Source organism: Aulonocara stuartgranti (assembly GCF_965226115.1).
Source record: "Aulonocara stuartgranti genome assembly, chromosome: 2".
Classification (NCBI taxonomy): Eukaryota; Metazoa; Chordata; class Actinopteri; order Cichliformes; family Cichlidae; genus Aulonocara; species Aulonocara stuartgranti.
Window position 1 is genome coordinate 36,736,237 of NC_138940.1, and position 22,706 is coordinate 36,758,942.

Genomic DNA, 22,706 nt, shown 5'->3' on the forward strand with positions numbered 1-22,706 from the left:
GTTTGTCTGCATAAGATTTCCAAGAGGACGAGATTGAGGTGGGGCACAAAACAGCTTTATACACAGTTTTATTTCATTTAAATAAATTAAAAATAAAAAAAAATATCTGAGAAGTTGAAAACAAATGTATCCTTGTGTACCTTTGAACGTACCTCAGTTTTGTGACAAAACTGAAAAGAGGAACAACAATGAATCCACACACTGTTAACATCAGTTGGTAGAGTGGAATAAGACAACACATAAAAATCAGAGGGTGGTGATTACACTGATTCTTCTGTTTGACATCATGAAGCTTGTATTTCTACAGACAAAAATGAAAGGTTGTTGTAAAACAGTTCTCCCAAATCTATATATAAAAAGAAAATCCCCAAAATAATTGTTCCATAGACTCATGCCACCGTTTGGCAAATCTCAGTTTGAAAAAGGCCAACAGAGGATTTTGAAGTAAGGATGTTAATAAGGCAGAATGAGCTACTTCAGACCAACAGTTATTTATACAAGAGTCACGATTGTCAGCATTTTCACATTGCATCATGTGTATATGTCGTCTGCAAAGGTCCTGGGGCATGTGTGAAAAAACTCTGGTTTTTCTGGCATCGTGGGTAAATTATTACGTCATTAATGTGAAAAGCTTATGGGTTAAACCGTTTCAGAGGAAATGGGCCTTAGAAGTTCCTTATTACAGAGAATCAGCTGCAGAACAGAATGGTCCTCTGTGGCACAAAGACAGGCAGCTTCCTGCAGAGTAATGAGCCATTAAAATCTGCTAATTTCACACCCAGAAAATGCTGCATGAGTTCAAATGAGAACATTAGTCTTTTGGATTTACCCTAAGGGGACAGAACTGCCTAAAAACAATGAATAAAGAGCTTTAAGTGAAGGAGAAGACATGTAAACACACGTAGACGCACACCAACAGTACCACCTTCAGGACAAACTAAACACCATCACAGATTCATACCAGCAGACAGTCAAACAACCAGGTAACAGGTAAACAGTCACTATTTACACCACCAGAAAAGAGTGAGATCTCCACCCGATTCCGATTGACCAGGAAGTTAGTGTGTTAACAGACTTGTTTCGCAAGTCAAGAGGAAATGAGGAAACTGGAGGTAAGGCTGACGGCTGAAGTTACACAAAACACAGCAAACACTTACAACCAAGAGTTTTCTACAACAGGGTGATAAAAACACGCAAGAAGACACCCAATTAAACATTTTAAAACTGAAAGTAAACTGCAGTAGAAAGTGTTCACATGGTGCAAACTTGGAGGAAAACAAAAACATAAATAAACAGTTACAATACCATGGATAAGCTCAAAGGTATCTTAATATTGTCCCCTCAGCTAAACGCTGCAAAATAAATGATTGTCATGATTTATCTTATGCATTAACATTCTTAGTGACAGATTTGCATGATCATCCCATTTCAAACTATTTTAACAATATATCTAAACATCTTCAGTCCATTTATTCAAACCTAAAGAAGTCTCTTCATTTCTTTAGTGTAAGTGAGTCTCCTATTTAGCATCTATGGATACATATATATATATAGTGTTTTCACATTTATAACACTCACGGCTTAGGGGTTATTTTGGCAAGAGCACCTACATGAAGAAGTGTCAACTCTAGTCAGGAGGCACAGGTCCTTTAGGTCATCACAAAGTGCATCAGTTCAAACCTCTCCCAAATGCTTCCAAATCCTGCAACTAGTCCTATTGTGCATGGATTGAAGATATGCCAGTTCTAATAAGAGTCTTCAGTACCTTACATATTAACACGACAGTTTGTAAAAGGTAGGGTGCAGAAGAACTGCACTGGTCTCCAGTAGATGTCAAAATACCAGGTCCTTTAAAACCGAAGAGCCAGGCTGGGAATCAGCTCCAGGCCAAACTGACACCATAATTAACCCTCAATGTTACTCCTCATCTCCGGCCATTAGGAAACCCAGAACAAAATCGATGGCTTTCTGGCGCTCGTGTGACGTCTGCCTGCCCACAAAATTGGGAGGTGGTCGAATGAGAAGGCTGGCAAAGAGGGTAGCTAAGGTAAAAGAACAGGGGGAAAAATGTCAGTGATTGAGATTGACCGCAAATAACAGGTCAACATTTAACATACAAAATGCAAATTTATTAGTTACTCACATTATGCCTTTTAGGTCACAAATGTTTAATCTAATATATGGTTACTATTGTATAAACTCAATCCAATACTGGCATTTTATTATATGAAGGCCTGGAAGCTCCGTCTCTGATTTGGTTACAGCGTAACTGTATTGTGGTGAACAATGTAATAGTTTATATATTTAACAATTTTAAAATTCACTGATTTGTGCTCTTAATTTGAAAAGATTCAATTTACTTAAATTAATATTGTCCTACTGCTAATTCAGAACTAAGTGGTTGTGATGGAAGAATCTGCTTAAATAAACTCTGTATTATGATATATGGAGATGACCTTACCAAGGAGACTGGCTGTTAGATTGTTGTTCTGTGAGTGTTTGAGAAGTTCTTTCAGAAAGGCCATCAAGTAGCGAAACACATTGCGGTGAGCCCGGGGCAACTGGGAGATCAACTGTCAAAAATCAAGGTCAGCACAGAGATTAACCACATCATAAAACGAACTGCACTCATCTGTACATGAACACGATGCCTCACTCTTTATAAATCAGACTGTACCTGTTTGCAGAGACGGGTGTCGTTAGAGCAGTCTAGGCACCGTTGGTAGAGTTCATAGCACACCACTGGCTCTGGCAAAGCCTCCAAGAAGATCAGCAGTGCCTCAGCCACAGAGTGGTTACAACCAGCTACACCAACAGTTAAGAAAATTCTTGTAGGTCCATATTTTCACATCGTCTCTGAACTCTGCTCCTGCCTGAACGTCTTACTATCAGCTGTAAACCAGCTGACATAGATTTTAACACTTATTGCCATCAACGGATCACAAAAAAAAACCCTGTTATGTAATCTGCTCTGCTTTTAGAACTGGCTTTATAGGATACGGATGGAGTCAGGGATGCTGGTGTCCAGACAGTCGATGATGCTCTGCAGCTCCTCCTGTAGGCCTGGTGTCTGAAATAAGTCCTCCTGAAAGACAACCAGGGACAAATGAAACAGACTGAAGGTTTCTGGCACTCCACCCACTTCCAAGGTGCATGGAGCTGAGAATAAAGTTTGAAGAAGCCAAAACACGTTGGTTAAGCCCTTTGTGTCTAACTCCTATAACTAAAAGGTCCTATTTATTGACTTCTTTTCCAGTCTTTTCCCTTCAGAGAAAAACAGACAACCTATATATGTTTGCCATTACTCAACAGACCATCTATTGCACTCGTTAATTATTCTACAGGCCAAAATAAAGAACTCAGAAACTCGAGTTATCTGAAAATGCACAAAACTAAGCAGGATCAAGTTTTTCCTCAAACGGATGATATTTTAAGATAATGGTTTCACGGGACACTGTTTTACAAAACACTGCACAAACGTATGAAACATTATCAGTAATTTCAGGTTATTCTAAGATAACAGTACCATTAGGTTTTTGCTCATCATTTGTATTTGTTGATGTTCCCTCTCTAAAATGCTGTTTTTCAGTGTGTCAGTGGCCTTTTCAAGCACACAGACATTCTCCAAAAGAGACCTATCATGCTAAGCTACTCTAGCAGAGTGCAACAATAATACTAGTAATAATAATCATAATAGTAATAACAACAATAATAATAACAACATCATCAAACAACATCAAACACAGTATGTCCCCTTTAATAACATTATTTATCAAGTATGTCAATGAGGGGTAATGTTAGCTTCAGTTGGCAATAAAGAAATGCATCAGACAGTAAGCACTGCAAGAATTTATGTAAATCTAAACTCTTTCCTAGAGGTGAAAAAATGTTGGCATATCCAGAAACGAGCTGAAGCTCTCTCACCTGATCACAGGACTTTGTGTAGAGGTGGTTGACCAGAATCCACACCTCCTTGGGGATCTTCAGAGGTTTGTCCTCAGTACCGGCTCCATCCACCATCAGGAAGTTCATCTTGGACTTTTCCTGTTTGGACAAAAATCAAAATGTCTTATTCTGACAAACAGTAGCGGAGTACTACTGTCATACAGTGTTTATACCGATTTGATCAGGTGTAACACATAATAATGGTTTCACATGAAAAATCACATCCATTAGTGTAGCAGTGAGGTCAGTATCATCTCTGGAGACTTGTATGAAAGCCATTTTACTCAGAGCTGGATATCACATCCTTTTTGTCACTGAAAATGGATCCCCGAGACTCACGAGAGACACCTAAAAATAACCCCAGCTACTGAGCCTGCACATGAGGGCAGAGGAAACTGGAGAGCAGCTGGGAAGATGCTAACATACAGAACTAATGTAATATGGTGTAAGAAGTATATTTACATTGTAATTAATCTTACAGCGATCAAGGCCAAAAAGCTTTTACATAAAACGCATTACATTGCGCCAGTGTCAAGAAAATGGAGCATGCTTATATTCTAAGTGGTTCTCTGTTTCCCATTTTCACTCATCAAGTCATAAAAAGGAAGAGGAGGTCTGCAGTTAGACTTCATATGAATGTCTCAGCTTCAACACTCCCTCTCATTAGCTTCAGTCATGTGCATAAAGGAGCTGTGCAGCAAGGCAAGCCTGCTGTGAAATGAGATTTAGTGTGTCTGACTTTCACCAGGCTGATGTTTCCTCTCTGCTCTCAATGGCCCATGAAAGATTTAATAGGCGACTAACCCCCCACACACACACACACACACACACACACAAAATCACACTCAGAGTATAACCAAACTAAAGCTTTGTCTGGTCTCTGATTGCCTGTGGATTACCAAATGCTGCCTGTGTCAGGGCTGGGAGATGTGAGACGAGCACACACTGATTCACTTTCTGATTAGCTTCTAAGGGTGTGTAGTGATTAATAATGGTAGCTGAACAAAAATAAAGGATACTTATATTTGACTAATCGTTTAAAATAATCCTTATTTACAGTATACTGAGCACTGACGCAGTCCCTCGGCTTCGCCTGACAGAACCAAAGCTGAGTGCTTCAAACCTGCATTCATTTTAATGACCACCAGGGGGCGACTCATGAGGTTGCAAAGAGACTTCTAGCTGTATAGCTGTAGCTTCCTCGCTCTGTGACACCAGCACACACTTTTCTGACGACTTTATGGGCTGAGTCACTAGTTTGATGTCCATAAAAACATGTAGAGTCAGAATGGAGGATTATTCTGATTATCTTTATTGGCTAATGAATTGTCAACCACAGGTTGCTAAACGGCACTCGGTGTCTACGGTTTCCCAGTTTAAGTTTTCAGTTTCAAAACACAGAGATTTCAATGATAAAAACACTCTGTGGCTTCATAATCAAACTTCACATCGTTTCGAGACATCGTTTCAAACAAGCTATTTAAGCTCCATTCATTTTCAGTCAGTTTTCTTCCGATTTGCTACCCATTACAAACAGATTCGTGCAGCAGGTGGCTGCTGTCTTGGTAAATTATTGAAAAGAAATTCTCTTTCTCTCTGACATCATAAAGATCCACTAGCAGAAAAAACTGTCTGAATCTTTATAGCCGTCTCAAACCTGGGATTTTGGCTCTCAGTGATTACATGCAAAGTCTGAAATGCCGACACAATTCAGGAGCTGGACACAGATCTTTTTTTTTTTTCATTAAAAATCACTTCTTTTCATGATCAAAGATTAATTTTATGTCCACTGGCAAAAAATGGTTCACCTCTGTGAAATCTGCTGTGTTATAAAGCTGGAAAAAGTTCATCCTCATACATAACACACATTAATAATGGGACTGACCTTTATAGTATAGGAACCAGTTTCTATATATAACATAAACAAAGAGGGAGATTAATAATGCCCCATAAAGCTGATAAAAGAGGTGGTCTTGTATCTCAACTTAATTGTTGTGCCTGATAAGTGATCAGTATCCGTGTTAATATTTTACCTTCTCCATGTAGCTGTCCTCTCCCTGAGCAAGAAGTCAGCCCACAGCCACAGTGAAGAGGTGGAAATGAATGATCAAGGCAAGAAGAGGCGATGAAGAGAAACAAAGGAGGAAAGAAAGCAGAGAGAAGCACCAGGGATAAACAGAAAAAGTGTCAGAAAAGTGACAGATTCTGGATTGTTTTGTTTTGTTTTTGCACAAATCATTTGATCAAATCAGTAGTGCAGCAGGAAAATGAAAAAGCTTAAAGTAGAGCTAAAGAAGTACTCCGTGATAGTAGTTCTACATCCCAAACCCAGATCAGATTAGATCAAAATAGCATAATAGAAGCAGACAGAGGAAATCATGTAAAGTTAGAGGAGTCTATTTATATGAAAGAAACTAAAGTGGGTCTAAGCTGAGCCAGTCTTTCCTTTTCTTTAGGAGCTCCCTTCCTATGTTTTTGCCACTTCCTTGTTCCCTTGGCCCCTCATAGCCAGAAATATAGTTTGAGATATTTTACAGTCTCCAAATATAGGCTCTCTCTGTGACTGAGTTTACCCTACGAGACAGAAGAACCCCTAATGCCTCCTAGCCCAGGGTTCAGGTTGTTAAAAAAACCCTACTCTATCTGCTGTGTGCAATCAGTTTGAACAAATCTCAGGAAAATATGTCTCTGTTCACTAATCCTATCTGTTTACACTGTACTAAAAGCATCAGTCTCTTCAAGATTGCCAGACTAGCTTCCTCTTACCAGGTCAATGAGTTTGGTAATGGGGATTTCTCTGATGGGCTTCTTCATGCGGCACAGAGTCTCCAGCGAGGTGCCAAAGCAGCTGGGCAGGTAATTGCCTGAGATTGTAATAAAGTAGTCTTTGCCACGGTCCAGATGAAGCACCAGGATGTCCTCTATTTTATCTTCTCCAGAGTTGAGCAGTGTGACAGAGTCTTTACTGACATACACCTCCAGATAGATCTCCAGGGTCTCATCTGTTCAAGACAATAAGGGAGGATTAGTGCAAACTCTCCTGCAGGGAAAACGTGTTTTTAACTGTGCCTCAATGATCTACTTTTTACTTATACGGGGCATAGAGGAGTGGTAAACTCATTTTTAACAAAATTAACATTAAGTGCATTTAACAGCTAGTGATCATTAAAAAAAAAGGATACAACGGGATGCATTCAGTACCAGTTGTTAAACTACTTCACAGATCTTGGTTATAGGTCTAAAATTTGAACCAACAAGATTAAGGAGTTTAACAAAGTAAGAGTGTTACTGGGATCTATGGGACTCACTTGGATCCAGCATTCCATCGCTGGGCTCAGCTCGCAGCCAAGGCTTGCAATACTGCGAGTCATTAAGTTTGGGGATGAAGGCGAAGTGACAGGGTACCTGCCCATCATTTTTTATTAGGAAGCGCTCCTTCTGAAGCTGCCTGAACTTGACATTCTCAAATGTAAACTGCAGAGCAAAGGAAGAGAAGCAAGATTATATTAAGAATAAACTTAAGAGAGACCCATAGTGTAACAGTACTCTTACCTCTCTCCTGCTTAGAGAAACAGATGGAAGGCAGTCATTTTCCATCCTGTCCATTGCTCGAACAATCTCCTCAAACACCTTCTTGTGGCGCTGCTCATCTACCACCTTCACCTGTTACACAAACGCATGAATGCAAATATTAATGTAACTTTTATTCATGCAATAGCATTTGTTTTGTGTAAAAAACATGAAACGCAAGACTGCCAGCTTTATGCGACTGCAGAGATCCTCACCCCTATACTAAAGAGGGAGCTGACGGGCTTGTGATCGCTAGTTTGCATTCTCATGTGACTCCGGTATGCTAGCTGCTGGACACTGCTGCCCCTCCACAGGATTCTGTCACACCAAGCTGGGACTCTGCACTTCCCACTGCAGGAAACAGGCACAGTTTCAGAAGCAGAGTCAGAAATCTCACAAATACAGTAATGCTGACACTGTATGTTAGTGTAACAAAAAGGCCGGGGAAAAAACAGTGTAGTCAGGATTCAAGATAAGATATTTTATTCAAGAAAAACAGAACACCACAACCCTTTCAACCCTCACACTGTAGTTTAACATGGCTTATATGTATGATGACCTTTGGTTACTTTTTTCTATGAATAGCAAATTTGGACAAAAACAAACAAAAAAAACAAAACAAGAAAAAGCTTCTGTGTTTGCTATATTCAACAGAGGGACGTGGCTTTACCTGGAGTCCCATCGATCAGTTTTAGGGTCAAACTTGTATGTGGGAATGAAGGTAATATCCCCTTCCATGAAGTCTGTGAAGGCCTTCTTTGTCTGCCTCTGAACGTTCAGCTACAAATTAGAAACAGGAAAATATTGTTTATTCAAAAAGTCAAAACAGAGCTCATCTGCTTGGAAATAAATAGGCGAAAGAAACTGAAAGATTACACAACCTGACAGTAAGTAATACCAGTGTTTGACAATCAGCTTCCCTTATTTCTTTTCCCAGTTCATATTTATCAAGAAATACTTTGTGTTTTAATTTTTCCGAACTTAACAGACAGGATGACATCTGACAAACTGCAAACATAAGCACAGTCTACTTACCAAGATAAGCACGGTTTTATTTACATACTAAGAACTGAACAACTGCAGATAAGAATCTGACAAGGATAAAATGAAAAAACACCCATAGGTCACTTTATTATCTGCACCTTGCTAGTATCAGGTTGGACCCCGTCACCTGCACCAACAACCATGCCACGGTACAAGTCACTTAAAATAAAATTAAAAAAAAAAAAACCCTTTCTTCCCTACTCTGATTCTCAGTTTCAAAATCAAGTCCAAATCTTTATCTATGTATATCTCTATCTATCCATCTATATTTAGTTAGATATTTGCATTGATGAGCGAATGAGCATCTAATAGTGGCCAGTGAGTGGACATTTTTAACTTCTTTCATGCTTGTTCCGAAAACGTTAAAATTACAAGCGAGGGTAAGAAGCAGTGAGGGAGGCATTTTCCTGTTCCTAACAGTAACAAAATAAAAAAGAGGAACTGTCCCCGTTTTTAAATGTTAAAAGGCAGCCAAAACAGTAGTGAGATTTATGTCAGTTTCACAGGAAACATTGAGCAAGGTAACAGTTTCTTACCTGATCATACTCCTGAAGCTTCTTTAGATCACCCTGAACAATGAATTGTTTGACGTCAGCAGCATCGGTAATAAATAGACGATAGTTTAGGTCCCCGAGCCAGATTACAACACTAAAACACACCAAAGAAGCAGAAAGCGCTGTAAGTAGCATCTTGGTAATGAATATGATGATTCAGAAATCAGAGATTTATAATTTCATTACAAAACTGGTTATGTAATGAAACTGTAACAGACTAAATTAAAGGAGTGGTAAACAAAACCTAAGGCTCACAGTAAAGTCATCCACTGCACATTATTTCTGGATGCGAATGACTGAGGCACTCACTCGTGCTTGACGATGCTGAGAGGAGGGTAGTCCAGTAAGTGGAAGGTCATGCGTGCACATATGTCTTTATAGTCCTGATTGCGGCGCTCAAAGTCTTCCACATGTGCTGCTAGATGGGAATTGACGATGCAGAAGCTAGTGTTGTGGAAAACAAACCTCACTGCTACGCCTCCTTTGTTCCCCTGAAAGATAAATAAAACAAGAATGACTTATTGACACTCAGGTAAATAAACCCAGGATATCAATGCAAACTGCAGATAACATGTTTAGTATTTAATTAATCCAAAACAGTGATCCAACAACTTCACGTTCATTAAAAACATTACCCAAGAAGCTAAAGGTGCAAGATAGCAGGGATATCTCACAGTCAGACAGTTTACATGCTCATCATGATCTTTGATACTTCAATAAAAAATTTTTTTTAAAAAGTCATGGCTCATTTATGGTTTTCAGCCACGTTGTATTTTGTCTTAGTGTGAACATACCATTTTTCCCATGATTCCTGTCCCCACGTGCTCAGCAGCCACATCTTTTATGTGATTCTTGTACGTCTTTTTAACATAAACTACAAGCATCATCCCAACGAGTCGTATGATCCGAACCTGAAGCAATAAAAAATGAAAATTCATATTTTTACCCACCTACTCATCAATATGGCAGGATGCATGTGCAAAGGTGAGGAGTTCAACTTATTCCACAGTGTTTTCCCATCATTGTGTTTTCCTGTTGTGCTCCACATTAGGGCTTCACTTTTTAGTCAACTCATCTTTTAGAAAGTCTCTCTGCTCACCCTCTTGTACTTGGCTTTTGAGTGCAGGCTTCTCTCCACAGCATCGACCCACAGCTGCTCTTTGGATGAGTCCATGTAGAAGAAAGCCTCAGTGCTCAGGTCCAATTCTTGAAAACTAGAAGCATAACCCAAATCATCACACTTACAACCTGAGAATAACATGATATGATTTTTTTTTTTTTTGCAACAAATGTACTGTATGATTTCTTACTGACCCAAGAGCATATATATCTGGAGGTTCAGGGTCACAGCCGAGCCACGGTTCGAGGCTGCTGTCTGGAGACTGGCCGTTCACATTCCACGTACCTGTGAAAAACCTAGGAAACATGCAGTTTATATATTTAATGCCAACAAAAGTAGTATTCTTCAGTTTTTGGCTTCTGTTCACTTTCAGTTAAGTTCCCAGAGTGAATTTGCTCTTGCAATCAATGCTAGTTTCTAACGTTGAGAGCCTGACGGCTCTTTTTGCTTCTCATCCGTAAACTCTGCATACTCTTTCACATGATTCAGTTTATTTTGAAAAGTCTCAACAGGATCTTGAGCTTTATTGTGAAAGGTTTACATGGAAAACAAACAAGCGGACAGCGGAGCCACGCAACGGTTTTACCGTCGTTGTTGCTAACGACAACGCGTAAAAACAGCCGCTTGTCCGTCAGTAGTGTGGTTATATTACATCTTTGGGAAGTTAAAATAGCCATCAAAACGATGAAAAAAAATATTGCTGTAAGCAGTTTAATTTACGACAACACAAAACAAACGATAGCGTAATAGGAAACAATAGACGTTTTTATATTGTTATCAGATATATATCGTTATATCGAACAGCCCTACTTCTACCAGATGTGCAGCAGCATGTTTCAGAGGCAACTTTCCACTCGGTGTTATGAAAATGGTGAAGAATCTTTTTGGTTTGTTTTATTTTATGATTTTTTTTCTTGTTTTTTTTATAGAAGCTCAGATGCATAGAGCAGAAGTCCAGCAGACTAAAAATGGTAGAAAGAATCGGATCAATCTTTGGTTCAGACCTCATGCAGATTAAACATGTGATTTGAAGGCACACAAAAAGCAAAGGAAAATCAAAAAAAACATCAGAGACAAGCACCTAGTGTATTTTTTTCTCATTTCTAAACTAAACTATAATGTCTAAATCATATTTTCACACGAGTTTTTTCTTCTTATCTAAACAAAAAGAAATTAATGAATTCCACTTACTTGAAGGGCCGGATATCCACATACTCGTTCTCCTTCTTGCCCAGGCGGTGTTTGATTAGGTATTCTCTCTGACCTGCCTGGGTGGAGAACATGGCCTGTCTCATGCTGTTAGTGGTGGGGCTCTCACACCAAGATGGTGGCCTGTCTGCACGGTCAAACCCTGACCTAAAACTACTGAAAAAGCAGGGGAAAATACTTTCAAACCAGCAGTATTATGGACATTTTGCTTGCTAATCAAAATAGTTTTAATGTACAGTAAATCTACTTAGCTGTGACAGAGGTTAACTTACTCTGACTTGCTGCTAGTGACTGAGGAGCTGTCTTTGGCCTGTAAGGAGGCAGCTCTGTCTTTAGGGACTGGAGCAGGCCGCGGAGGATAGGATGGAATAGAAGAAGCTTTGCGAGGAGGTAGTGGAGGGAGAGGTGGAGGCTCCCTAGAGGCAACTATGCGATTCTGGTGATTTTTCTTTTCTTCCACTTGGAAAGTGTGGTTGTTCTCAAAGCCAAAGTCTGGAACAAGTGACTGAACTGGATCTTCAGACAGAGAAAGTGAAAAACAAAAGTAAACTTAAAAAGAATTAAGACTTTTTTGTATCAACTATTATGAGTGCTTTTATTCTTACTCGTGTTATTCAGAGTTGATGGAGTGTTGTTATTAAGACTGGGGGGCACTGCACTAGTGGGTTTGGGTGGGTTAGCTGTCTTAGCAATCCTTTGCGGAGGCACAGGTACTGGAGTTCTCTGTGGTGTTGGTGTAATGGGCTCCATCGCTGTTGGTTTGGCAGGTTTGACTAAGAAAGTCAATTAGCAGCGTTAGATAGCAGCACAAAAGAGCAAAATCGAGCTTCTTAATACATGTGCCCGTTGAGATGAAAAGGATCAGAACCAAAATTTAGTCAGCATTATTTCTACAAGATAACTTAAAATAAAAATAACCTGCGTAAAATAATCAAGTGTAAAACGAAAAGAGATGTGGTCTTGGAAACAGGGGCAGAAAGACCACATTAAACATCCTGTTAAGACGAACAGCAATCACAAGAGAAACGTCATCACATGAACATGCGCCTTATGACAAGAGCGATAAGGAAAGGGTTTCTGGTACTTCTTTTACTGAAGGATATGATGAGCATTAACCAGCAAATGACGGTAAACTGGATGAACAGGTTCTGAGAAATAACAGCTCCTCAGAGTGCCACCACCATCCTGCTTCAAAATATTTGTCACAGCAAGATGTTGGTCATTGAGCTCGTAACCAAAACGCTGATTCAAAAGCCAGGGAGGATGTTTAGTTAGGGTGTGTACGGGTTAAACTCTTGGCCAGCTGGACTACATTTTCCAGCACATTAATTCTTGTGTCTCTACTGCACTTTTGAAAAACAGGCAAAAGGAAAAGCAAAAGACTTTTAAAGCCACGGTTTAAACACAAAAGCAATTAGGAAAAATCCATGTAAATTAGACCGTTTTTTAATTTACTTTGTATATAAATTAAGGAAATAACAGATCTTCTTTTACATTTATGTCACGCTATAATACAAACCACTCAAGGCATGCAAGGCCATTTCCTTGTCTTGTATTTTTGGATGCAAGTGCACACGCTGGGTTTTTCTAAGAGTGCGTTCTACAAAAACCTGTCAGCTAAAGATGCATGACATCTATAATCTGTGTGGAACAGATATAATCATGAACCTCAGAAACAAGCAAGGGGGGAAAAAACAAATACAAAGCTTTGTTTTACAGGCAGCTGACTGGTTACTTATACGTAAAAAGACTGCACAGCTTCAAATTTAATACACTTTGACTATTTATGATTTTAAATAAAACAAACACACACATCCTGCAGTGCTTTACACGTCTCCACCCTGGACTTACGTGTACAGATTAGGTCATGTAACTGAATACAATTATCCCAGTGTTCTTAGCCAAAAGGCTGCCAGGAGTTCAACAACGGCATGTGAATTACTTCTATACATCCAGATTCCTAGAAGCTCTTCTCTCCAGTTAAGATATCCAGATAAAATGAAGATAAACTACGGATGGGTGTGGATAAGATTACTTTATTACTTCTTTCAGCACTCACAGTGAGGTGCAGATCAAAGCAAAAGCAACGCATGAACACCATTTAATATAATCTCCTCATGCTCCCAACATAACAGAGGCTTATAACATTTAAGACCTTTATGCATTATAAGTATATCTGAACACATCTGGCCACAGCTTATAAGGCTAAAACGTAAATCTAAGAGTGAAATCACAATACACAAACAAAGTTTTTTGTCCTTTATTGCTGCATTCAAAGAAGTGGGCTTACACCCATGGAGGTGGATCTGATTTCAAAAACTGAGGCCAAGTAGTCTTTCCACCAGTATGTCAGCAGCAAGAAAACACAGGAAATGAGCAAGAGGTGTAATCCACCCTTTGTAAATAAATGTTAGATGAGTCATTAAATAATTAACTATCCCACTGCTTTAGATGAAACAGTCGCGTCTTACCTACTGGTTGAGCACTCTTCACCTGGGTGAGGAAAGTCTGAGTCCGATCATCATCCTGCAGTTCCAACAGCAGCTCTGGGGCTTTTTCTCCTTTGATTCGTACTTTAACGGAAGCTTGAGCAGGAAAGAGAAAGCACACATCCTTAGACTTTGCAAACTGTCCGGCAAACAAAACAAATTGATTTAGAAGTGAACCAATTCAGCATTCTTTCAGAAAACCCTGACAACTCATGACCTGAGTGTACTACTAAATAAAGACATTAAGCTGCAGGCATGCTCTAACAATGCAGTAAAACTAGACAGGTGTTGTGTTATAATTAATGTCATGATTCACCTCTGAAAGCCTGGCTTCCAACACCTTTTTATAAGATCTTTTACACATTATATTGACTCAAATCTCATATCAGAAGAGAAAAAGAAAAAGAAAAAAAAAAAAAACTACTTACGATCTACTGACAAATCAATAAGAAGAGCTTCTTCAGCTTCTGAAAGGAAAAAAAAGGAGAGCTTAAATAGTGCTGCAGGGGGGAAACTTAGTGCTGTTACAGGTATTTCTACAGTTTTTTAATGTTGACCACTGCTCACCATACTGTGACACTGTGTGGGAAATTTTTACACTTTCTCATTAGGTGCAATGGAAAAGCTCCTTTCACTTTTACTTTTGGTGCTGTGATATTGACTAAACATTAACTTCACATGGAATAGAGGTCAAAGAAAGTGAGGTGTGACGGAGAGAGCTCACAGGAAAATACACAAACGTATCCTGACTGATTATACTCAGGATATAAAACAAGAGAAAAATGGAGAATAATAAAAGGGTCACATACCTCGTACAATTTCAAACTTAGCATTGATGGGTATCGATAGCTGAGCCACTGGACGAGACACAACAGCATCAGGGTTGGCTAAAACACCCAGTCTGGATCAAAACAGTACAAACTCCCACTTAAAATCAGCTCTGTGGTGCTTAATAACACATAAGCTTAGAAGTAAATCCAACTAAAACACAAGAAACATACAGACAACCTGCAGCAATATAACCCTCTTATAACGGCCATTCTTTTGCAATTAGCAGCAAGTTTCATGCAACATTCAGTATGGAAATATTAAAGTCAACATCTGAGGTTCAATGCTGGTAGATTAGTGATAGACTATAACTATCAAGTGATTAAAACAAGCACATGCACACATGCAAAACGTATGTTTATCTGCAGTTAAAGATTAACAAACAAACAGTGTGTGTCATTCAAGTCCACTGGAGCCGCACAAGCTTTGCGTCAATAAACATTCAGCTTAATCAGCTCCAAGTCCGTGATGTGGTTTGATGTAGGCAGGCTCATTTTTTCCTTTCTAACAATTGCTGACTAACAATCGGGGTCAACACTGCGCTCAGGAAACTGCCCACGCTTCCCCTCCACTTCACCATAAGTCAAATTGCATATAGTGAGAGGAAAATGATTCAGCCATGCGAGAAAAAAAGCGTGTCAGAGGAACTCGGCGTTGACCAGAATCAACATCTGATATTGAAAATTACACAATCGACAACCGAGAAAATCGAAAACCCCTCAGGGGAACATAAAAATACTACAATGACCATACAACACAGAACAATGAATAAAATATGTGGCGGACCTCATGATGCTCAGATTTGTCAAACGTATTTATCTGACTTTCTAGTATCCATTTCTATTTAACCAACTTTGGATGTCTAAAATCTTTAAAAATAACCTTAATCACTCTGGGTGTAGCACCTCTACTATAGCTGAGAGTATGGAAAACACTAAACGGCGGCAAATACACGATTCCTCATTATTGTAAATGAAAACAGTGAACTGGCTAAGAAGACAGAGGTCCTCACCTAATAGTTTGCTCAATAAAATCGAAAACAAAATTAAGCATGGCTTTCTTTAATGCCACGAAAATGCCTAAAAATTAATATTGATTAATATCTTTATCAGCAAATATTTTAAGCATTTATTATTAGATGTGACTGGAAATCTGATATATGCAAACTTTATGTCCTGGAGACCATTTAAATTCAAGTTTCTTGAGCCAATCATTTTAACAACCCGAATAAGTGGTGTCGGGGGGGACTTTGATGAAAGATTTAAAGATTAAAGCTGACACAGGAGCTGGTTATCTCGCTATTTCTCCCTGTAAGGACTACTTGTTAGTTTAGTGTGTTTTTTAATAGAGTTAGTTGAGCATGTAGCTTGTGTGCTCATGTGAGTGTCATTACAGCCTAGGAAGCAAAGGAATTCTAGATAATCTGCAGTGAGCTGCCTGCTGGTGCAAAAAAAAAAATGCTTAACAACCCAAGCCACAGTGACAATTTAAAATAACCCCACACTGTCACAACATAACCTGAACAAATGCTAGAGGTGTAAAAAGTACACAAACTAAGTGTTACACACAAGTTGTTGAGTAAACTCTAACTAGGAAGTGGTGTGGTATGTGTGGAGCAAGTTTACATCAGCTGAATGGACTTGAACCCTCAACCATATCACCACAGCCCCGCGGGCAGCATCGTCCTTATAAGTGTCCTTCTGAGCTCAGAGGAAGAGTGCCATGAAGAGTCACTCAAACTGCAGCATTCACTCTTTTAGCTGTGCTGCATGACATCTGACACTAAAAATTTCTGACTATGTTATGTTGCATTTGTTTGTTTGTTTGTTTTTTACATTTAGCCTAGGAAACTAAAATCTACAAAGAACAAAATCCAGGAAATCTGGATAGATATTTTACAGTGAAAATATAGAAACAGAAACATACTGAGGCACTCTCTCAGGTAAAATCAAATCAGGGACCATGAGAAAGCCTAAGACAGAAATTCCCCTACTTTTAAGTAAGTCTTATCTTATCATTTTACCTGAAGGTAGGCAGTAATTATTTATGATTACATGTACCACATAAAATCTATCAATTATTCCTGGATTATTTTTCTTTGTACTTCTTCCTGCCCCACTGAAGAGCACTTCTCAGATCATTCCTTATAGCTAGAGCTGGGCGATATGAGATTTTTTCATATCACGATATGTTTTTTTCATTTCAGGCGATAATGATATCTATCACGATATAAGCCAAATAGCTATATTTGTAAGATTTAAATGTGCCGTTGCTCACAAGTAAAATGTGAAATAATCAGCAGCTTGTTTTTATTTAAATATTTATTTCCCATAATAAGTTCAACAGGGTAGATGTACTTAAGGAACATGAGACTTTTTCAGATAAATAAAGGCAAATATTACAAACTACACAAAAGACAGCCGCTAAAGCGTTTAAGTTTCAAAATAGAACAAACGAAACAGACTACTAAATTGTCAATTCCACTTAGAAACAAAATATTAATTCTAAAAATAAATCTTAGTTTGTTTTACAGAAGAACAGACAAAACTGACTAACTTTTGTCAATATCAAATAAACTGAGAACTAAAAGGAAATTCTCAATCTCTCCTTGTTGTATAGCTGAGCTTTTCAAACAGTTTTAACAGTTACTTTAGTCTGACAAAAGCCGAATGACGAATTAGCGCTTCCAGTCAGAGACTGAGGCTACGTCCACACGTACACGGGTATTTTTGAAAACGGAGATTTTCCGTTTTCGTTTTAAAAAAGAATCCCGTCCACACATAAAGGCAGAAATGAAGGAAAACGCTGCTATGAACATGCCAAAGCAGCAGGTGGCGCTAGATTCCTAACCGTGCAGAAATGTTGGCCAATCAGAAGTCTAGAAGCCTCGGTGGGAAAAAAGTAAACAAAGCTGGGGCATAGAAGCAGAACCGAGTCGTATGTGTGGAGGGACAGTAACTGTGTGTATATGTAAGCATTTAAACACTGCAGAGAGTAGAATTAACAGTAACAGTCTTGTAGAAATTCATTTCACCGAAACAATAACGTGGCGCAGTGTGACGCATGCACCAGTTTATTGTATTTCCAGACTTGCTTTCGGCACAATTTACAGTGCACGCTACTCTGTTTTTTGTCAGACTTGAAATAGCCGAAATACCTCCACCCTACGGAACTTCTATGGCTCTTCCGTTCGACAATCTCTCCGGCATTGGAACCATCATCTGTTTTCTCTTCGGTCACGCTCGGTTGATTTTTCTAGTCGGCACACTCATTTCCTCCATTACCCGCTGGCTGCTTCCCAAACAAACACACGTGCGGCTTGGCACTTGTGCTGTATGTAACAAGTCACGCGACGTGACGCTGCGGCTGTGATTGGTTCGGCTCTGCGCTACTGAATTTGGATTGGCTGACCTTTTTTTTTTTTTTTTTTTTTAAGAGGACAAGAGCGGCGAGGTCTATCGCGATAGCTTAATTTCTCTATCGAGTAAAAGTTATATCGCGATACATATCGTTATCGTTCTATCGCCCAGCTCTACTTATAGCCATGCATCATTTTCCTTTTCTTATTGCAAGATCTATTGGTTAGATAACGCCCAACCCTAAAAAGATAATCCAACTACACTCAACAGGCCCTTTGCTAGGAACACCTTGCAAATATTTGGCTAGACCCAGTTTTGTCTTCAAAATTAATTCTTTATATACAGACACAACAAGATGCTGGAAAATTTTTGCTCCATATTGGCATGACAGTATCACACAGCTACTGCAGATATGTCAGCTTCACATCCATGATGCAACCCTCCTGTTCCAACAAATACCAAAGGTGCTCTATTGGATTGAGAGCTGGTGACTTTGGAGGCCATTTGAGTACCAGTAAACTCACGGCCATGTTAAATAAACCAGTTTGAGATGATTTGAGTTTTGTGACATGGTCTGCTATCCTGCCTGAAACACCCATAAGAAGATGGATACACTATATTCATAAAGGGTGGCCATGGTCAGCAACAATATGCAGGAAGGCTGTGGTGTGTAAATGATGTTCAGCTCTCTGTGTTTAGAGATCCTCTTCTGCATACTTTAGTTGTAATGAGTGGATATCTGACTTAATGCAGCCTTCCTGTGAGCTAAAAGCAGTCTGGCCATTCCCTTCAGACTTGTGACAAGGCACTTTTGCCCACAGAACTACAGCACACTGGATATTTTCTCTTTTTCAGGCCAAACTTTGTAAACACTAAAGATGACTGTGCTGGAAAATCCCAGTAGATTAGCAGTTGCTAAAATACTCAGACCAGCCCATCAGGCACCAACAACCACACTACAATAAAAGTCACATAAATAACCTCTCTTTCGTGTTCTGATACTCAGTTTGAACTTCAGCAGGGTTTCTTGACCATATTTACATGCCTAAATGCACTGAGTTACTGCCATATTATTAGTACCTAACCAAGTGGCCAGTTAAACTATATAATTATCCATCATCCTGCCAAGTACTCAGTGTGACGCCATCACGGCACACACCTTTCTGACCTAACAGAGTGTATTTTGAACCATACCAATATCACAGCAATTGTGGGTCAGAGATAGGAGGAAACATAAAGACAAACCCAGAGTTGGGCAGACACCTCAGATATGCTACAAACCACAGCTTTACGAGCTCTCACAAACCTAGGGTGCTGCAGTAAATGCCTAAGAGTGTTCAAATTATTTTGACAACTCATTACCACTACTTATGGTTCTCAATAAGTTTATCTACTGCTTGACAAAAATCACATTGTTTTTCAGTCATTTGGCTCATTGATACTTACATAAACTCTCCACCGCGTTCAATTAGTGACAGGAGTCTGGGCTCCTTCTGGCCAGACCTCAGCTCCAGGCATTTTACAGTGTGAGCAGCACAATCAAGGAATTATTGTGACTGAGAATGAGAAACTAGTGACTGTCACGCCAGGCTTTGTAAACTGAGATTACACTACAGATACTCCGAAGGGTTAGAACAAGCCATGCCAGTTAAAAGGTGGGCAACTTAAGGTTATAAATGAAAACAGCAGGAGGTGGGACAAAGCACGGCAGATGCTGGGTTTGCTGGTGCCAGTGCAGGTAATATTTTTAGCTTAAGGATGTAAAGGTGTAAGCATGGCCAACGTTATTCTGTACAAGTGATTTTAATTAGCGTTAATTGCATGACACTGTGCATATATCTGTGCGGTTAGCAATGAACTGGATTAAAAGTGAGCTGTAGCTACTTTATAACATGATTATTTAAGTGCACGGTTACTGAATATCTCCATATTACTGAATTACTAACGTTGCCTAATGGGCTTCACTAAAAGCTAACGTTAGCCAACAAGCTAAAGCCAAAAAAAACAAAACAAAAAATACCATAACTCAGAAAGGATATTGCCAAGCATTCCTCGCTGCATATCCCCAAAGAGGAATCCATTCTTACCGAGAGGAAATAAATATCAGTTTATCATTTGGGTTTATATCACTTCGGTGCGGACGTCAGGGCAGGGAAAGTTAAACCTCCACCCGGCGCTGCGGCCTCCTTCCGCGAAGCTTGGCTGCTAATGCTAAACGCCAGCTGATGATGTTGTTGTTGTTGTTGCTGCTGTTCCCGGATAGTATTAAAAATATCACAGTTAGAAACTTTAAAAAGAAAGAAGAAAACCCCGGCTCTTCTCGTGTCCCCGTGAATGCCAGAGAGCAGGTTGCACAGGCTACATAGCTTTAGCTGGCAGTTTTATGATTTAGCCGCATATGCTACAGCACAGCGTTTGATATGTGGTGGGCTCCCTCCTCCTGCCGCTCCTCACCCTGTTTAAGGACTCATCATCCTGGTTTTTTGCGGCAGTTGGTTTCGAGTATGAGCTTAATAACGCCATCTTCTGCCTCGGAGTGCAATGCTAAGTGAGTAAGCCTCCCAGCCCTGACACATATAATGAAAACCCTGCGACATCGTGTGGTAAAACAATATTATCTGCATATAATTAACTTTCCAGCTTCACACATCCTCTTTGGGGGATTAAAGATGTCCGGAAGGTGTTTTGTCCCACATTAATAGGGATGAGGTGTAACTAATACAATCGCTTTTACATTTTTTAATATTACCGCCACCAAGGAGGTTATGTGTTTTTCGCAGTGTTTTTACGCGTTTCCTTCTTCCTGTAAACACGATAGTTAAAAAAAAATTGAATTAATTCTAATAAAATTTGTAGGAGTGTGTTGTGTGGTCATCTAAACAATCCATTCAAATTTGGCCTGCATCCTTCGCTGATGATTTACTAGTCAAAACCGAGAAACCATATTTAAAAATGGCCATATAAAGATTTAGAATATGTCAAATTTGACCTCCGAGCTCTAATTAAATAGACTGATTTTCACGTCAAAGTAATATTGCTATAGAACTATTTAAAACTATGTTTCTTAATGTCATTGGTTTAATTTACAACATATAGAAATATAGGGATTCTAAATATTAGACCTCATTTTCCAGTTCAAATAAGATAAAACTTATACTGTCTTTTATCTTTAAAACTTTACATAAAATTCTGTGTTTGTACTGGCAAAATTTAGGAAAGGATACAAGTAAATGGTGATTCTAAATATCACAGTACAGTTTACATTCAAACATCAGTCACATTTGACCTCTGATCAGTTTTACATTTCACAACAACTGAAGGTGTGTTATATCTTTAAATAAAGTATTTTTAAATAGAAAGAAAATGAGCTGCCTAGTTAGTCAGAATATACTATAGTATGTAGTATTATATAATAAGCTCAAGTCAAATCAATACAATCAGCCATTACCTACTCTTACACTACAAACTTTGTAACGTATGTGTTAAATGAACAACAACAAAACCCCCAAAATGAATATACACAAAATACAATACTATTCCTTTAAAAAAACACTTCCCAGAGAGTGCCCTGCTTTGGTGGAGGTTTGTGCTCCTGGAGTGCTTCTTGTCAAATAAAGTATTACCTACATGCTAAAACTGAGGGGTGTCCTAGTTTTGGAGAAAATTGACCACCTTCACTTCATTATTAACCTATAATGACATTATTATTACAGAGGCATAATGCCAATGAGTCAATGATGCAAAAAATAAATATAATAAAAGTACAACAAGGTACCACATATTTGGATAAAGCTACCATAAGTAGTAGTCTTCAGAACAAGCTATGTGCAGAAATGGGGTGGGGGCGAGTTTCATCCGCTTTGACTTGTGACCCCTTCAAATTAAGCAGTCTGTCATGTGATAGAGCAGTTTCACCAACAGTCTTTTCATTCATCCCAGACTGTGATTTTAAGGATTATAATGACTTCAGCTGAACTGTACTCACAGTTTAAACACTGATTCTTTCCCTGTGGGCTCAAATTGTGGTCAAAAATATTTTTTGATCAGTTTTGTACTTACAAAACTGCAGTAAGTACTGCAATTCTGTTCTCTGATTGGATAGTTAAATTTGTGACTGATATGACATTGATCAGCTGAAAGGAAGAAAAATCGGGTCAAAATTCGTACTTGTAAGTTAAAACTTGAGTTTCACACGTATTTTTTTTTTCTTTGTATCTGTAACCAGATCTTAACAAAAAGAATTTGTAACTTGTGTAAATATTTTTACACACCCAAATCTTTTCTACGCACACACAAATTCTTTTTACACACACACAAATTCTTATCTACAGATGCACATATATACACATTCTGATTTAAAAGTACAAAATATTTATGACCACAATTTGATCCCATACTTTCCTCAGCTGATGTATTTCTGAGAGCAATTGTGCAAAGACTTTGAGTATGTTTTTCCATTTCCTGGATCCAGACTTTTAAACCCCTCTACCCACTAATCAATATCTGATATCGGGCTATTTTTTCATCATAAAACCTTTTTAAAGTTCTCCAGGCTACTTGTACAATTCATGTACAATTGCATTCATGA

At 38.9% G+C, this 22,706-nt stretch overlaps 1 protein-coding gene across 3 annotated transcripts; it reads right to left on the minus strand.

Moving 5' to 3' along the window:
• Nucleotides 1-51: 51 nt before the first annotated feature.
• Nucleotides 52-20,579, minus strand: ocrl (OCRL inositol polyphosphate-5-phosphatase). 3 transcript variants are annotated; one of them, XM_082501659.1, is made up of 24 exons: nucleotides 20,157-20,579; nucleotides 19,565-19,643; nucleotides 14,741-14,832; nucleotides 14,360-14,398; nucleotides 13,914-14,027; nucleotides 12,048-12,215; nucleotides 11,715-11,958; nucleotides 11,425-11,598; nucleotides 10,428-10,529; nucleotides 10,213-10,327; nucleotides 9,908-10,024; nucleotides 9,423-9,604; nucleotides 9,096-9,207; nucleotides 8,186-8,295; nucleotides 7,731-7,866; nucleotides 7,498-7,608; nucleotides 7,254-7,419; nucleotides 6,712-6,947; nucleotides 5,979-6,002; nucleotides 3,925-4,044; nucleotides 3,001-3,085; nucleotides 2,678-2,805; nucleotides 2,462-2,573; nucleotides 52-2,042 (listed from the first exon to the last, which is right to left on the minus strand). In XM_082501659.1, the coding sequence occupies exons 1-24, from the start codon at nucleotides 20,197-20,199 to the stop codon at nucleotides 1,918-1,920; spliced, it is 2,934 nt and encodes a 977-aa protein (XP_082357785.1). In that variant the 5' UTR covers nucleotides 20,200-20,579; the 3' UTR covers nucleotides 52-1,917. The 3 variants fall into 3 exon arrangements, with proteins under 3 accessions (XP_082357785.1, XP_082357786.1, XP_082357787.1); XM_082501660.1 differs by lacking the exon at nucleotides 5,979-6,002; XM_082501661.1 differs by lacking the exons at nucleotides 14,741-14,832; nucleotides 19,565-19,643; nucleotides 20,157-20,579 and adding an exon at nucleotides 17,917-19,520.
• Nucleotides 20,580-22,706: the final 2,127 nt, after the last annotated feature.

Coding starts and splice junctions, on each gene's coding strand:
- ocrl (XM_082501659.1), bottom strand. CDS start 20,199: ATGGATTCCTCTTTGGGGATATGCAGCGAGGAATGCTTGGCAA. Junction 19,644..20,156: donor CAGCGAGGAATGCTTGGCAA/TATCCTTTCTGA, acceptor GTGCTGCTCACA/CTGTAAAATGCCTGGAGCTG. Junction 9,208..9,422: donor CTCAGCATCGTCAAGCACGA/GTGAGTGCCTCA, acceptor GGTGTGTTTTAG/TGTTGTAATCTGGCTCGGGG.